Source organism: Ostrea edulis, chromosome 3 (assembly GCF_947568905.1).
Source record: "Ostrea edulis chromosome 3, xbOstEdul1.1, whole genome shotgun sequence".
In the NCBI taxonomy this organism is placed as follows: domain Eukaryota; kingdom Metazoa; phylum Mollusca; class Bivalvia; order Ostreida; family Ostreidae; genus Ostrea; species Ostrea edulis.
In genome coordinates this window covers 27554616-27572143 of record NC_079166.1, presented here as the reverse complement: position 1 = coordinate 27572143, position 17528 = coordinate 27554616, and the positions used below count along the sequence as shown (strand labels likewise).

General features: G+C 34.9%; 1 protein-coding gene across 2 annotated transcripts in view; it reads right to left on the bottom strand.

Moving 5' to 3' along the window:
• Positions 1-4033, bottom strand: part of LOC125673495 (stomatin-like protein 1) — a 14596-nt gene extending 10563 nt beyond the window's left edge. The window contains exons 1-3 of one of the 2 annotated variants that reach the window (XM_048910088.2): positions 3687-4033; positions 812-1028; positions 93-196 (exon numbers count right to left, since the gene is read on the bottom strand). In XM_048910088.2, the coding sequence (XP_048766045.2) occupies positions 93-196; positions 812-1010 (303 nt within the window). In that variant the 5' untranslated portion in view covers positions 1011-1028; positions 3687-4033. The remainder of the gene's footprint in view (positions 1-92; positions 197-811; positions 1029-3686) is intronic. The other variant, XM_056160359.1, reaches the window with a different exon arrangement.
• Positions 4034-17528: the final 13495 nt, after the last annotated feature.

Genomic DNA, 17528 nt, shown 5'->3' with positions numbered 1-17528 from the left:
TTTAGTAATAACATGAATAAATCTGGAAAATAACGATCTGTGTTCAATTTCTGTAAGCCTTCCCTTCATTTCTCTGCAACTGCAGTCCTTACCCTGAAGCAGAACCAGCCACTGACAGGAAAAGTGAGAACCAGCAGAAAAATACAGCAGGCAGTCAGGAAGAAATGGCACACCCGACCCAGCAATGGCTGCTTAACTGCAAAAGAACAAAGGTCAACGACTGTCTCACAGTCACAGGTAAACATCGTTACATACAGGTGACACACATACCAACAAACAACAGCTGCTTCGCTGAAGTGGAAAAGTTTTGTGTTTATGATGTCCTCACTAATATCAAAATGTCTCAGTATTATAGTTTTTCAGGGGGTTTTTTTGGTGGTGGTGGGTTAACAATGATAGTAATCAAGATGTTACATGTACCCCTTAACATCACAATACATTATACATGTATAAATATTTCTCAATTCGACACAAAAGCTGTCATACTGATGAGAACATTTTCTGCTTCAATGCAAATGAAAAAAATCTTTTTTTTAGTTAACATATAGAATCTATGTCTTGAGAAAATTTCGAATTACATTTTGCACGTTGCCATCTTCAAATCTTAGAAAAATGGGAAACAATTTTGCGGACCCCTTTTTGGAGAAGGGTATGAGGTTACAGCCTCACATTATGTTTATTTGATGCAGACTTGACTTAACATTTTTAAATAAAGAAATGTCAAATACATTCCGGGACATAAAAGTAAAATTTCATCATGATAGGAAAACAAAATGCTGTAAGAAAACTTGGACGCCACAACCTTATGTACCTTTACCTCTCGTAAACTCGACATCTTTGATGTATGCACTGTATGGCGACTCGGAGAAGGAGAAAGCCGATCGGTACTTGTCCGGGTTGATGGGCACATTCTGACTGGCACCACTGGAGTAGTTAAAGGTTGAGGAAAAATCGATTCTAACTTCGTCCTGTTGGTCTGAAGTCGGGAGTTTCATGTACCGTGCAGACATCTCGGGCTATAGCAACATCTACATATTATCATAGAAATCATAAGGATATTATCATTTCACTGCATATGAGGCCATGTTTTTCATTTATCATCAGATATTCATTAGACTATAGCTGTCACAGACCTATTCAATAATTTATCCACTATAATGAATAAATAAATAAAATAAAAGTATTGAACAAAAAATATAAAAACCCTACCCTATTTTTGACGCAATTAAGTTTTGCATGTCTTACGGCGTGACTGTGTTTGAGGGCAAAGCAAAAGGTATTAGCATTAGTATTTATATCCATAACAGGATTTAAAAAATTCCAAAGTTACCAGAATGTGTGTGCACAGCTGTCAATCTTTACATTTTATTCACCTATTCATTGAATGCGGGAAATATTATGCAATTGATGTAAAAAGTGCATTAATTGTGACATTATATTTAGCATCGACGTTTAGCAAATTTACAGCATAGGAGACTTGGTATAATCAAAAGTGATTATACGATTGAGAAAATATCGTTTACATGCTTTTACAGATTTTATGTAACATCTCAGAACAATATGAACTTGGGTAGACGAGATTCAAAATAGAGAAATACATGTCCTCATGCATTTCAACCCCATTTTGACCAAAATTTTCAAGTTCCATAGGTATGGTTTAATTTTTCATTAGTTTTCATGTGCATATGTGTTACCTATAGGGAGGACTCCGCTCTCACAGCCCAAATTGCCCTCTGATAAATATAAACCAAGGACACACAATAAAGTTTGTATCTTAAAGGGATGTGCTGGGAGTTGGATCTGGACTGGGAATATTTTTTAAGACATTGTAGTAATTAGTAATATGATTTATTGATCAGACAAAGAATGCATCTATAATCTTTTTACAAGACTAACCAATAAAGCTGCATTTCACAATTCCTCTAATTTAGACTCTCATTTTTTATAGTGAGCGAAACAACATGACGAGCTCGTTCCAATGATTACTACAGAAGCCGATAGGTGCCAGGGTATAGAATTAATATTTATTTAAATGGCAGCCGCCACGTAATTTATGTGTCGGCCGCCACTTAATTTAACTGGCGGCTGCCACTTATTAACTGCCGGCCGCCATATAAATTAACTGGCGGCTGCCACTTATCTGGTGGCCACCACATAAATTAAGTGGCGGCTGCCAGTTATTTTATCTGGCGGCCGCCACTTAATTTATATATGGCGGCTGCCAATTGCAAAAACAATGTAATTCGTATCACTGAGTGATTATTTTGGGAAGATTTAGAATAGTACGCAAACACACAGCATCGTTTTTCAAAGTGTATAGGGACAGTCGTCGGAGAATTGTCTTCTACAATTGTTGACAAGCAGAAAAGGAACCTAAAATGTCTCTTTTATCCAAACTTCGTACTCCTAAATTGGAGGGAGGGGGCTCCGTTCATCCTTCAGTTGATCAGTTCATTCATTATTACATTATTACCAGTCATTACTACCACCAAAAGAGTGGGGTGGGGGCCAATCTGCCAATTAATTTTATTTCACATGTGAAAATAATTTAGTTTGCATGTGAAAATAACAGAAATTGAACGTTGTCCAAAAAAAAATGGAGGGTCAGCCCCGTGGTTCTACGTATTTAACAGTACAATCGAAAAACAATAATTTAATGCTCTTACTTGTAGATATATATATATCACATACATATTACTAAGCATTGGGGAAGGATTGCAGCCCTTTCATTTTGAGAGAGAGAGATAGAGAAAAAGAGAGGAGTTGAATAACTGGTGACAGCCATATAAATGATTTAAATTGAGTGGCAGCCGCCATATAAATTAAGTGGCGGCCGCGGAGCTCTCCCTATAGGCAACACGTATATACATGTTTAAAAGAAAATATAGGAAAATAATGAAAAATTAAACCATACATATGGAACTTGAAAATTTTGGTACTAATGGCGTTGATTCGAATATTAGCACGTGGAAATGTATTTCTCCATTTTGAATCTCGTCTACCCTAGTTCATGTCGTTCTGAGATGTTACATAAAATTCGTAAAAGCATGTAAATCTTATTTTCTTAATCATATATATAATCACTCCATGATTAACGCCATGTCAAATGCTATGTTTGTAAATTTGCTAAATAACGACGCTGAATATGACGTCACAATGTACTGATTACATCAATTGCGTTATATTTCCTGCATTCAAAATATAGGCGGATCAAATGTCCAAAATTAGGATGCTTTGATACAGTTCCGTCCTCAGGCTAACTTCAGGTTGTTTTTTGTCCTGTACTAGATCTAATGCCAAAACTTTTTTGCTTCGCCCTCAAACACGGTCACGCCGTAAAACATATTACTACAATACATAATGATTGAATACATACATCCATCATAAACATAATACTTTTAATTGCCACTTTGCGTTTGGTCTTATATCACAGGAGCTTGTTTCAAAGACTTGGTCTAAAGCTATGCTATACAATATCAATAGCATAGCTTGCCAAGTGTAGATGAAACAAGCCCCTGTGTTTCATGTCTTAGGCCTATACGAAAGGTGGGCTTTTTTTTACCGGTTCAGTAAGTAAGTAAGTAAATTTTACTTAAAAGTCGGCACTGTGTACAATACACTGATACACATAACATGAGATCTACAGGGCTCTTAAACCGAAAGATTCGGATTTGTTTCCAACAAACCTCTTCCTCGTGTGATTTCGATGAATCCACAAGTAACGAAGTCAACCTGTCATTGCACACTATTTCATACACATACTAAACATACTGCGACGCCATAATATTTCGAAATAGATACATTGTCGAATTGTCAGGGTGTCTCAATTCTAACAGGAAACATATCACGAAAGGTAAAAATTGACATTCCGGGGTAAAGTTGTAGACTCCGGAAAAAAAATGAAAACATGAAAAAAATGAAAACATAAAAACAATGAAAATGAAAACTAAACAAAATGATTAATAAAAATAGTAGATCTCTCTTATTTATTCCGAACCCCCCCCTCTCTCTCTCTCTCTCTCTCTCTCTCTCTCTCTCTCTCTCTCTCTCTCTCTCTCTCTCTCTCTCTCTCTCTCTCTCTTTCTCTCTCTCGTTGATATTGATGCTTTGATCAGCTGGATGTTTTCGTGTGTGTCAAGTAATGAATTTGCGATATATATATATATATATATATATATATATATATATATATATATATATATATTAAATACGACTCACAGTTTGCTATCTATCTGGGCATATTTCAAAGCGATAATAGACGTCCTTTTTTTTCTTCTTCTTCTACTTCTCTTTATAAAAATTGGTCTAGACATGATAAAATCGCTCATAACACGATAAAATCTCTCATTATATCGAAGTTTCACATTGAAACACACATATCTACAACTATTACAATGTAATTTCATACCGTGAATTTTATATATATATATATATATATATATATATATATATATATATATATACACACACAATTAATGAACATTGTATTCCACTGTTAAATTAATTTTGGTTCCTAGACAAAAACGATAGAGCTTATAACACCGTGGTATTATTAATTATAAAATGATAGAGCTTATAACACCGTGGTATTATTAATTATAAAATGATAGAGCTTATAACACCGTGGTATTATTAATGATAGAGCTTATAACACCGTGGTATTATTAATAATAGAGCTTATAACACCGTGGTATTATTAATTATAGAGCTTATAACACCGTGGTATTATTAATTATAGAGCTTATAACACCGTGGTATTATTAATGATAGAGCTTATAACACCGTGGTATTATTAATGATAGAGCTTATAACACCGTGGTATTATTAATTAGGCGATATGTGTCCCTGTATGTTCACATCCTAAACGAAGAAAGACGTACGTACATTAAATACAATGAAGTTCAGCACTTCATCTTCGATAGTCTCCGGAATCAACGGAGGAGGGAAACCGCGAAAGTTAATGAGGTCAATGAGTCGTTTCCAATTACGATTGTTCAAAGCAACTAGAAAGTATGCATCCATATCTTGTAAAGTCTGTGTTTTAATATGCACCACACAATCGGTACCGCAGTGATTTAACGCTGTTATTTCACGTAATGAGAGAGGGCCCGGTATTGTAAAGATTTTAAAGAACGTCCTGTAACGTAATGATATAACGTCCTGTAACGTAATGATATAACGTCCTGTAACGTAATGATATAACGTCCTGTAACGTAATGATAGGACGTCCTGTAACGTAATGATAGAACGTCCTGTAACGTAATGATGGAACATCCTGTAACGTAATGATGGAACGTCCTGTAACGTAATGATAGAACGTTGAGTAACGTAATGATAGGACGTCCTGTAACGTAATGATAGAACGTCCAGTAACGTAATGATAGAACGTTCAGTAACGTAATGATATAACGTCCAGTAACGTAATGATAGAACGTCCTGTAACGTAATGATAGAACGTCCTGTAACGTAATGATATAACGTCCAGTAACGTAATGCTATAACGTCCAGTAACGTAATGATAGAACACGCAGTAACGTAATGATAGAACGTCCAGTGACGTAATGATGGAACGTCCTGTAACGTAACGATGGAACGTCCAGTAACGTAATGATAGAACGTCCTGTAACGTAATGATAGAACGTTCAGTAACGTAATGATAGAACACATAGTAACGTAATGATAGAACGTCCAGTAACGTAATGATAGAACGTCCTGTAACGTAATGATGGAACGTCCTGTAACGTAATGATGGAACTTCCTGTAACGTAATGATGTAATGACATAGCGCCCGCTACCGTAATAACAATATACCTGGTACCGTGAAGATAAAACGTCCAACACTGTGATAATATACCCGGAAGAAAGCCCCCCCCCCTTTCCCCCTTTGCGAATTTGTCTTTGTGTCATGTTTTGTACATACTTGATTAAGTGATTCTGTCTGCGGGTCTTACATCGTCTGACATTCTAGAAAATACATAAATTCTGTACTTTTTATACAAACACGTGTAAATCTTTTAATAATGTTAGAGTCAGGTGTCTTCCATATATTCTGTCTAGTCCGTGTGCTTTACATTTTCGAAGTGTCAGTTTATATAACCTTCAAAATATTAACATTTCAACATGGTTTTGCGATAAAAACCAATGTGGTTCATTTAACAACTATCAATGACATCATGTAATGCCAAGGTAGAGAATAAAGATGACATCACAATGGCAATTCATCCAAACTGCATTTTTTTTTAAATATGATTGAAACATAGTTGTTCCAACTTATTGACAAATAATCTCGACGAATGTTCTGGGAGATGATAGGTTATACAATGACACTTTTAAAAAGTCTAATCTGAAATCAATGTAAGCTGATATTTTACTTTTATTGTGCTGCTATTAAATTAATGTAAATACAAGAGTTGATTAATTATTGTTAATATTTTACTTTTATTGTGTTGCTAATAAATTAATGTAAATACAAGAGTTATAATTAATCATCATTGATATTTTACTTTATTGTGTTGCTATTAAATTAATGTAAATACAAGAGTCAATTAATTATCGTTAATATTTTACTTTTATTGTGTTGCTAATAAATTAATGTAAATACAAGAGTTGATCAATTATTGTTGATATCTTACTTTTATTGTGTTGCTGTTAAATTAATGTAAATACAAGTATCGTTAATATTTTACTTCTATTGTGCTTTCTGGCGTTGCCCTTTGGGAATAAGATTTTTCTTGGGTGAATAAATCTTCATATCTCCCTCGCTATCATGCAATAAATGTATGATATTTTACTGTTATTGTGTTGTTATATTACGGATCGCCGATTTTCGTGTAAGCCCCGCCCACCATGACGACGTTAACTAGCCCGACATTAAACGCATAAACAACATGCAGACACCTATGGAGCGCCAAATTAACATAAACTCAAATAATTGAAGATATCTTCAATTATTTGAAGATATCATCAATTCAATTATTGCTCTCTTTAATTGAATTAATGCGCGCATTAAATCAATTATTGCTCTCATCAAATGAATTAATGCGCGCTTCAATTCAATTATTGCTCTCATCAATTGAATTAATGCGCGCATCAATTGAATTAATGAGAGCAATAATTGATTTAATGCGCGCATTAATTCAATTATTGCTCTCTTCAATTCAATTGATGAGAGCATCAATTGAATTAATGAGAGCAATAATAGATTTGATGCGCGCATTAATTCAAATATTGCTCTCTTCAATTCAATTGATGAGAGCATTAATTTCGTAGAAATATTGCTCGCAATAATTGATTTAGAGCTCGGTATAAATAATTTGATGATCTCTTTAATTCAATTGAAGATATCTTTAATTATTTACAATGCTTTTGTATAAGGAATTAATGCGCGCATCAATTCTTTTAAAGAGAGCAACAATTCAATTAAAGAGATCATTAATTCAATTGTGGATATGTTGAATTGAAGATATCTTTAATTATTTAGTTACTCTCTCTAAAAGAATTATTGCTCTCTTCAAATGAATTAAAGATATCATTAATTCAATTGAAGAGAGCAATAATTGAATTAATGCGCGCATTAAATCCATTATTGCTCTCATCAAATGAATTAATGCGCGCATCAATTCAATTATTGCTCTCATCAATTGATTTAATGCGCGCATTATATCAATTATTGCTCTCTTCAATTGAATTGTAGCACGCATCAATTCAATTGTTGATATCATTAATTCATTTGAAGAGATCATTAATTCAATTAAAGCGCGCATCAATTCAGCAGAAGAATTAATGCTATCATCAATTCATTTAATGCGCGCAATAATTCAGAATTGAAGATATCATTAATTATTTGAAGAGATCTTTAATTAAATTGTTGCGCGCATCAAATGAATTGATGATATCTTCAAATAATTGAAGATATCTTCAATTATTTGAGTTTATGTTAATTTGGCGCTCCATAGACACCGTTATGTATTATCAGCACAACACGCATATACACAACTATAACGTTTGGAAATATTGGTCCAAATAGACATGTACCAATACTGTATAAGGATTCTAGATAAACGTAAATATACTATGACGATTTGTGTTTTCAGCGTACAATCAAACTTAAATTTCTAAAATATTCAAGTTTCTCGGAGAAAAACACGCCTCGGTAGAGTTGTCATTTTCATAACTTTGCCTTTACGATATGATGGTTACACTTTCTAAAGCACCACCAAAAATACTACTACATGTAATGAACAAAGTCCATCTGTAACAAAAATACTTTTACATTTAACCAACAAAGTCCATCTGTAACAAAAATACTATTACATTTAACCAACAAACTCTCTCTGTAACAAAAATACCATTACATTTAACCAACAAAGTCCATCTGTAACAAAAATACTATTACATTTAACCAACAAACTCTATCTGTAACAAAGCGGATCCTCTTTTGGTGTAGACTTGTAGTGCAGACTGCCCAGCAGGGACCCTGCTACACTAGGTTTGTTGCAGCGAGGCGACGAAGGTGGTCGACCCTCGGATCCCCTGGAAACGGAGACGGGTTTTCTTGAAGATCCGGGGATGGTTAGGTCCGCCATCCTGTGATCATGTGATTCCTTAACACGTTTTATGCACCTCAGTTGGAACACTAGATCCGTCCATGCTCTTCAACTACAACAGTACATGTAAGATCCGCCAACCCAGTCCATCTATCAGGGGCGGATCCAGGAATTGCGGTTACGGGGGGCGCCGCTTTATGAGGCAGTGGGTCCAGGGGCCTAGGGGCGAAGCCCCCGGAAGCTTCTGGATTTTACGGGGCTTGAAATATTTCTCCGATATACATGTAGTCATTTGTACTATTTTCTATCATTTTAATAAGGTGAAATTAATAAAAATGACCCAAATTTTAAGGTTTTTTTTTTTAAATTAAGTTCTCCCAATAAAGTAATACAAGAAATCAAAAGATTTTGTCATTTATTTCTCCGGGAGTGGAAGAAATTGTTGTTTCTTTTAACGTTTAGTACATTTTCCGAAACAAGATACCGCGATTTACCTTAAATTTGAAAATTTTAGGGGGGCGCGCACCGGCTGCGCGCCCTCTAAATCCTCTACTGTCTATAACTGATAATCTACCAACACAACCCCACCTGTAACTGATAACAAGAGGCCCATGGTCAACATGAGCTCACCTGAGTCACCGTGGTCCGGCCATTGTTCAGCTGTTGTGATTTTTAAACGATTCTTTTCATCCATTTTTATTCCCATGAAAAACTTGACCCCATCCTAGCCCCAGAGGATCACAACATAGCTGAAAATGAATTCACATAACGCAGAGATGCCTCAATGCCAATATGACTAACATGATCTTGCTGTTCTGGATAAGACTAAGGTCAAAAAGTCATAGATCATGGCGTGATATGAAGACCTTACCATAAGAAATTTATATACAGAATATGAAAGCTTTGTCTTAAATAGTATTAAGTAGGTAAGATAATTTTTTTTTATCAAAAGTAGGTCAAACTTCCAGGTCAAGATCACAAGGTCAAGCTTCACAATATAATAAGTTCTTGCCATAAAGAACCCATATACAAAATATGAAAGCCCTACCTTGAATAGTGCAAGAGATATGAATAGGTCGGGGATTTTTTTTTTTTAAAGTAGGTTATACACCAAGGGTCAAAAAATCAAACACCATTGTGTACAAGGTCTTGCCATAAAGAATCTGTATGCAAAATATGAAAGCTCCACTAAAATAGTTCCGAATATATCTAATAGATTATGGGTTTTTTTCAAAAATAGATACGAGTTCAAAGTCACAAGGTCAAAGATCATGATATAGAATGAAAGATCCTGCCGTTAGAAATATTATATATGCATGTAAAAGATATGAAAAAGCTACCTTTAAGAATAGTTCAGGAATATTGTATAGGTCAGATTTTTATTAAAAGTAGGTCAGATTTCCAGGTCAAGGTCACAAGATCACATATCATTATATCACATGAAATGTATTTCCGTGAGAAAATGTACATACAAACTATGAATGTTCAGTTGGTATTTTAAAAAAAATTCTCCATATATCAGGATATAGCAATCTGATCCGCCATGCCCCCAGGACTATGGATTGCACAACCGTGGATCTACTCAATGTCAGGAAGCTTTCGTGCAAATTTCTACTTTTCTGGTCTAGAGGTTTGTGGGAAGACTTTTAAATATTTTCGCTATGTAATAAGAAGTACAACTTTGATCCCCTATTGTGGCCCCACCCTACACCCGGGATCATGATTTGAACAAACTTGAATCTGCCAGGGATTCTTGAGAAGATTTTCCCTATATTTTCGCATGTAAAACTTTGATCCCATATCGTGGCCATGATTTGAACAAACTTGAATCTGCACTATGTCAGGAAGCTTTCATGTAGATGTAAACTTCGTTCGTCCTATGGTTTTTGAGAGGAAGATTTCTTTTTTAAAAATTCTATAAATTAGTATGTAAAACTCTGATATCTTATTGTGGCCCCATCCTACCCTCAGGGGCCACGATTTTAACAAACTCAAAATCTGCACTACGATAGGAAGCTTTCATGTAGATCTCAGTTTTTCTGGCCCATTGCTTCTTGAGAAGATGATTCTAAAAGACTTTCCATTTATATTTGTAAGTAAAACTTTGATCACCTATTGTGGCCCCGGAGGATTGATTTGAAGAAACTCAAATCTACACTTTGTCAGGAAGCTTTCTCGTAAATTTGAACGTTTCTGGTCAAGTGATTATTGAGATTTTAAGAATAATTTTGAAGATTTTCTCTATATATTTGCATGGAAAACCTTAATCCCTTATTGTGGCCCCACCCTCCCCCTGGATCCATGACTTTAACAAATTTGAATCTCCACTATGTCAGGAAGCTTGAAATGATGTATTTAAGAACCTTTCTGGCCCAGTGGTCGTTGAGAAGATTTTTAAATGATCCCACCCTATTTTTGCATTTTTGTGATTATCTCCCTTTGAAGGGGACATGGCCCTTCATTTGAACAAACGTGAATCCCCTTCACCCATGGATGATGGTGCCAAGTTTGATTGAAATTGGTCCATTGGTTCTGGGGAAGAAGATGAAAATGTGAAAAGTTTACAGACAAATGGGCGGTCAGACAACGGATGTTCAGAATAGCTCACTAGCTTCTTGACTTCAAATTAAGCTCAGATGAGCTAAAATGGAATGTAATTATCTGCCAACACAGTCCTACAACTCACAGACACTTGTTTCTGTAAAACACTTACGACCTCTGTATACTAATAATAACACGTTTACAGAAACAAGTGCTTGTGCTACAACTGTAATTATGATTGCTAAAATATCTGCCATCTGTAATTGATAAACCATTTAAAAAATCTAAGATCCGCCGACACATCCTGTATCTTCACTCCCTTGTAACCTTAGATTCAGCACATGTCGGAGGGAAGGTTGGTCATTGTTTATATATTTAAAACTAGAAAGTACCGGGGGGGGGGGGGGGGGGGGAGTAGTCAACCATGCTTTGGTGGGGGTGCTACACAATATCTAATTAAAATGAAGTCAATGATTTACCTGGTATCCTACGTGTTACACACATGTAGTTCACTTCGGAAATAATATAGGTTTATCAGAACTTCATAGATCATTTCATAGCAATATTCAGATTTTGACTTTTAAGATGTTTCACGATCCTGAGGCTAAATTCTAGCAGCACAGAATAACAAGCTAATTTACTTGTCTGGTGAAATAGATAACTGGGTCGGGCAGGCTTTATTGTCGACCCCTGAAATTTTATTGCTTCCGTATATATACATGTATCATTGTTTATATAATAAATGACAGGGATTTTAATCTGCTGAAATTTCATTTTTCAACAAAATACAATGCTTAATAAAATCATCGTTAAAATACCAGATTTTCAATCTCATTTGGGATATATATCGATCGTTAAAATTCAAATTGATGAATTTATTCCGTACTCTCTCTCTCTCTCTCTCTCTCTCTCTCTCTCTCTCATATACAATTTTCGGACCACCTTAACCCGCTATTTTATCAGAGCATACAGGAATCTTAATTGTGTATTGCTTGACTGAGCGACTCGAATGTAATATAATGCCTAGTATTTATTTCGTTTACATTCCACAACTTTGTATATATATGTATGAATTCCCGTTTAACAAGAATTCTATGCTTGCTATCCTTTGCATCCGTATTCCTATTTATTTCCGTACAGTAGTAAAATCAAATGTTATCGGATTTTTGTGTAAAAAGCTTTAGACAAAATAAGAATAATTTGACATGGAGTAGTTTCTTATTTACTACCAATCGGTACCACGTCTTGAATCAAGATTCAAAACATATACGATAAATCATTTAATTTGAATACGATATATATACAAGTGGTTAAAATCTAAAAGGGACAAACGAGGTGAATTACGGGCCTCGGTAAACCGCAGGTGCTAATTTTGGGGGGCATTTAACTACATTAAACGTGTACCACGGCGAAAATCGGCAGCATTCAACGGATCTATTTTTACAGTTAAAATATATTGACGAGAGATCTGTTGAATCGCGGGAAACTGAGTAACACGGCGGAGGATTCTGTTCCTGGTGATAGTGACAAGAGGAACGGATCTATATAGTGAAGGAGTCAACTACGTCATCAAGTGTTTGGCGCTAATCGACAGGTGTAATTTCTCTGGTAATATCTGGTACCTTTCAAGACTCAAACAAGGAACTCAACTTGGATTTTAACGAATCTTCATCTTACAACAAGTAAGTACATTTTATATATTTTGTACTTTATGAGAAAAAAAAGTTTTCAATCTTTTGAAAGCAAGACAGGATATCTTAATTAATCTATTATGGTTTTTTTTAATTAAAGAAAACAATTTAATTCATATTTGCTCTTCAAAATTGAAAGAAACTCATTTGATATTCTGTGAACGACATACTCTGATAATTTGAATAACTATCAACATATGCTAAAATATATTAATTATTTAAATCTAAAATGCGAACTACATTTTCCCATTGACATTGCAGTGTCCTATCATACGTTTTCAAGAACTGTCGTGGATTCTATTGAAAAGCGCATATTTTATTACATACTGTCTACAAATTACCGTTAAAAAACCCAGAAAAAGCAATAAAATGATTTATAATTCATGTCTATGCATTGCTTCCTAGGAAAGGTACTGAAAAACGGAACTTATAGTCGGTAACGGAAATCTATATATTTGTACAGAGAAAAAACACCATATAAGATGACGATTAGATTTCCATAGTGCATCACCAAGTCATGTATGCTGCATTGGCATAAATTATATTGATTTGTGTGAGGGTTTTTACAATTCATTTTCACATCGATGCACCCCCCCCCCCCCCCAAAAAAAACCCCTACATAATTTCAGATAATATTCTAAACATAATATAGAGCGTTTCTCAGTGTCATATTTAGTTTAAAGAATTTATAAAGGAGAGAATAAAATGAAATTATCAGTTATAATTTCACCTCTGCACCAAAATAGTGTGTATATGCACGGATCTATGGGAGCGGGGGTGGGGGGGAGGGGGTCCGGACCGAAACCCCTCACCCACCCTAGAATCTTCAAAGTACAGCGTATATATATATATATATATTATTACTACAGTAACTTGATCCGAAGAGTCGGATCACGTCGAGTTGACAGGCGCGGATCATCAGATCACACGAGACGCGAAGCGTCGAGCTTGATCTGATGATCCGCGCCTGTCAACGAGACGTGATCCAACTCTTCGGATCAAGTTACTGTAGTAATGATAAATTTGTGTGCTAAGTAACGAGGATAGAAGTATTATGAAATAATTATGTAAAAAGTATTCTCAAATGAATTGAAACTTTGTACAATACTTCAATGTCATTTGTAGATGTGCATATTGTCGGGACAGGAAGATCCAATAGTTAACCTTAAAGCTATATATAGTGGATCTAAGAGGGGTGGAGGATGTAAAGTAGTTTGTGAACACTTCTCCTATATGGCTTATCAGGTAGCCTTGGAATTTTGTACAATACTTCATTATCATTTAATGATATTCACATTGTTCTGACCCAGGAATCTAATATTTTCCTAAAATTTACAGCGGATCAAAGAGGAGTGTTTTATAGCTTCTTTTCATGTACAAGGGTATGTTCACTTTCCTATACTGGTATACTTCAGCATAACAGTCACTTTTGTATCGTATACAACAATGACATTTGTCACAATGATGTTGAATCTTTTCTCCATCTTTTTCCTAGTGCAAAAAGTGCAGTTCATAATGTCTATGTTCCTGCTCTCGCTTTCCCCTTCATACCAAGGGAGAAGGGTGTAATTTGGAGCACTTTCAATTTGAGGAGCGGGGGGGGGGGGGCATTTGTTTTCAACAAAAACAATAATATTTCTTTGACTGTTTTCACTTGCAAAGTTTGATTCGCCCACTGATTGGTCTCCCACTCACATTTTTTATGGTAATTAGTAAAAATGTAAATTTGAACTGATTAATTGAATCCATACGTGACACCCCCCCCCCCCCCCCCCCGATTTAAGATTTTAAGCTTTTGGTTGAAATGAACCCTTCACGTTTTTGTTGGTTTTATTTTCTCTTGCCAAAAGTTCAACCCCCACCGGAAAAAATCTTGAATCCGCGCATGTTGGGTAATATACTCTATAGAGATACGTCGTTTGATACCGTCTTATATCAAGTTGTATAGGCATTACAAAGCGTAGCAGAGGTGCTAATTATAGTGTTTCATTGTCAAATATTCATGCATGAGAGATAAATGCTGTGAAGTTATATATATATGATACATGTAAGTATTTAAAGGATATAATTTTATGCCGTGGGACGGTTTTCAAATGACATTTCATATCAGTGTCACAGGGAGTTTGAAATTTGAGTTAAAATAAATCATTATATATATAGGAAATATTTTTGTTTACAATATACACCCAAGGAACAGAAGTATTTCCGCACTGCTGATTTTCACTACCTATTCATTACAACTTTCATATTTTAATATTTGAAAACTTCACCAAAATTTGATAATTAATGTTATCATTATGAAATTTTCAGAATATATGCAGAATTCACTCAAGATTTATGACAAATGTTATTTTAGTGTTTTTTTCAAAAAATATATATTTTCTGTGGGTCAGTTTATGAATTACGAGGTAGACTCTTTTTTCAATGCTAATTTTATGAAATCTGTAAGATTAAGTTCCAATAGAGTTCTTACAACATGATATCCTAGTGAGTGTTAAAACTGTAACACATATCGAAAAAGCAATATTTTCAAAGCCATTATGCATGATTTGTAAAATTTTGATGGTGATGGTTGCAGTAGAGATATTTTCATCAGTACTTTAAAAATTGTATTATTAAATGAATTATATAGTGAAAATTAGCAGTGCTAAAATGCTTTTGCCTCTAACCCCCGAGTGTATATATAGATACAGTGCTTGGCCATAAGTAAATTCCCAAAGGAAATTTTCTCTATATATTTCATGTAAATCTATCTCTCTCTCTCTCCCCCCCCCCCCCAATCTTCTCTTGGAGCCAATTTTTCCTCTATGTGGATGAAATAAAAACCATTTTGTTTAGAAATATCAAAAGTAACTGTTATATCTTTAAACAATGTTACAATGAAATATTGCAGAGAGGTAACATATTTTATTCATAATGTTAATTCTTTTTAATTCCAAAATTAAACATACTTACATGTTTATAAAGAGTAAGTACTCTCAAATTAAACTTCGTGTTAAAATTGTCATATCTTTACAACATATTATTATATACTTATTCTGAAATTATTAGATGATACTATGAATACTTCTGATATCAGTGCTTTTTATTTCATCAAAATTGATCAAGAAAGGCGTTCAGAAAAATCGTTTGAAAACATATGGTTTTACAAGTATGAAATATATACTGGAAATTTTCTTTGGGAACTTACTTATGGCCAAGTACTGTATATATAGGCCTATATATTAAGATTAAAACGTCTGATGAGTCTTTCAGGCATGCTTTTTATCAGTGGCGGATTTAAGGGGGGGGGGGAGGCGCAGCTGCCCCCCCCTAAAATTTTAAAATCTAAGGTAAATTGTGGTATAATTTGCGTCATTGTGGTATTAATTTCACCTTATAACAAATGACTAAATAGGAGATATTTTTCAAGTCTTATAAAATCTTTAAAATCCAGGAGCTTTCGAGGGCTTCACCCTGGACCCACTGGGGACCTAAAGGCGGCCCCAGACCCCCTGCCTCATAAAATGCCCCCCCCCCCCCCCCCCCCCCCCCCGTAATCGCAATTCACAACAAAAATACACACACACATACACACAAATCATATTAAATAATCGAGGGCTTGTATCCCTCTTTGATGACGAGATATCATACTCCATATCATTTATGAGATGCTTTAATGAGCCATTCATTAAATTTTAGTGAAGCGATGCACTATAAAAATTCCAAAATATCCGTTTTGTATCATTTCATTTGCGTTATACCGAGTCATCACAAGAAATGCGGGAGAGGTTGAAAATGGTAGGTGGATGTTGAATAGCCTGCCTAGGCAACTCGAAGCATGGAGACACGAGTTGTAATGATATATCCAGGGTGAATGAGCAGTACATAGGTCATATTTACCAGACTATTGATCTGATAAACCAAACAATTCGAAAATGACAGTTCGCGGGAAACTTGAGTAGTACTGTTTAGAAGTGTACGCGAATTTACAAGCTCTTGACATTAGTCTTGTTAAAATCATCATATAATCACAGGTATCTGAATTCAATGATGAATAGATATAAGTAGAAAAAAGAAGAAAATTCTATCTCTCTTTAGCTAGTCGGTAAATAGCTCTTTAGACTGTAAGAGCAGATGTTACATTATATTCTTCTAATCACAGGGTTTTGACCACAGGAGTTTGAAATTTTATCAATAAAGTCAATAAAATTCACTTGATTGACCAAGCCATGAGCTATGCGTTAGCATAGCGAACAGGAATGAAACGCCGTTTTGGAAAAATCTCGAGTTTCGCTTTGAACCGCCGCGCAATGAATATAACTCATAAGTATTTATCACTAACAACATTTGCCTACTTAAATTTGCCTCCTAACCCCTCTCTAATGCTGTCAGTATCCACTTTATTCGATTCCGTGTAAACATTGACTTTACCGAGTACCCATTGTAAAACGTCACATTCACTCCGGGCCTGACATTTTAGTATTCCTTATAATTTAAAGTTAAAAAAAATAAAATAAAATGCTATTAATCCTTCCACATATTTTTTTTAATCAAATGAAATAAATCACAACATATAAAATCCTCAGTCATATCAATTTTTATATTTTGAGGCCAGAAACTATGTTCAGAGTTTAAAAACAAAGGGCGATAATTATATTCATTGCGCGGCAGTTCAAAGCGAAACTCGAGATTTCTCCAAAACGGCGTTTCATTCCTGTTCGCTATGCTAACGCATAGCTCATGGCTTGGTCAATCAAGTGAATTTTAT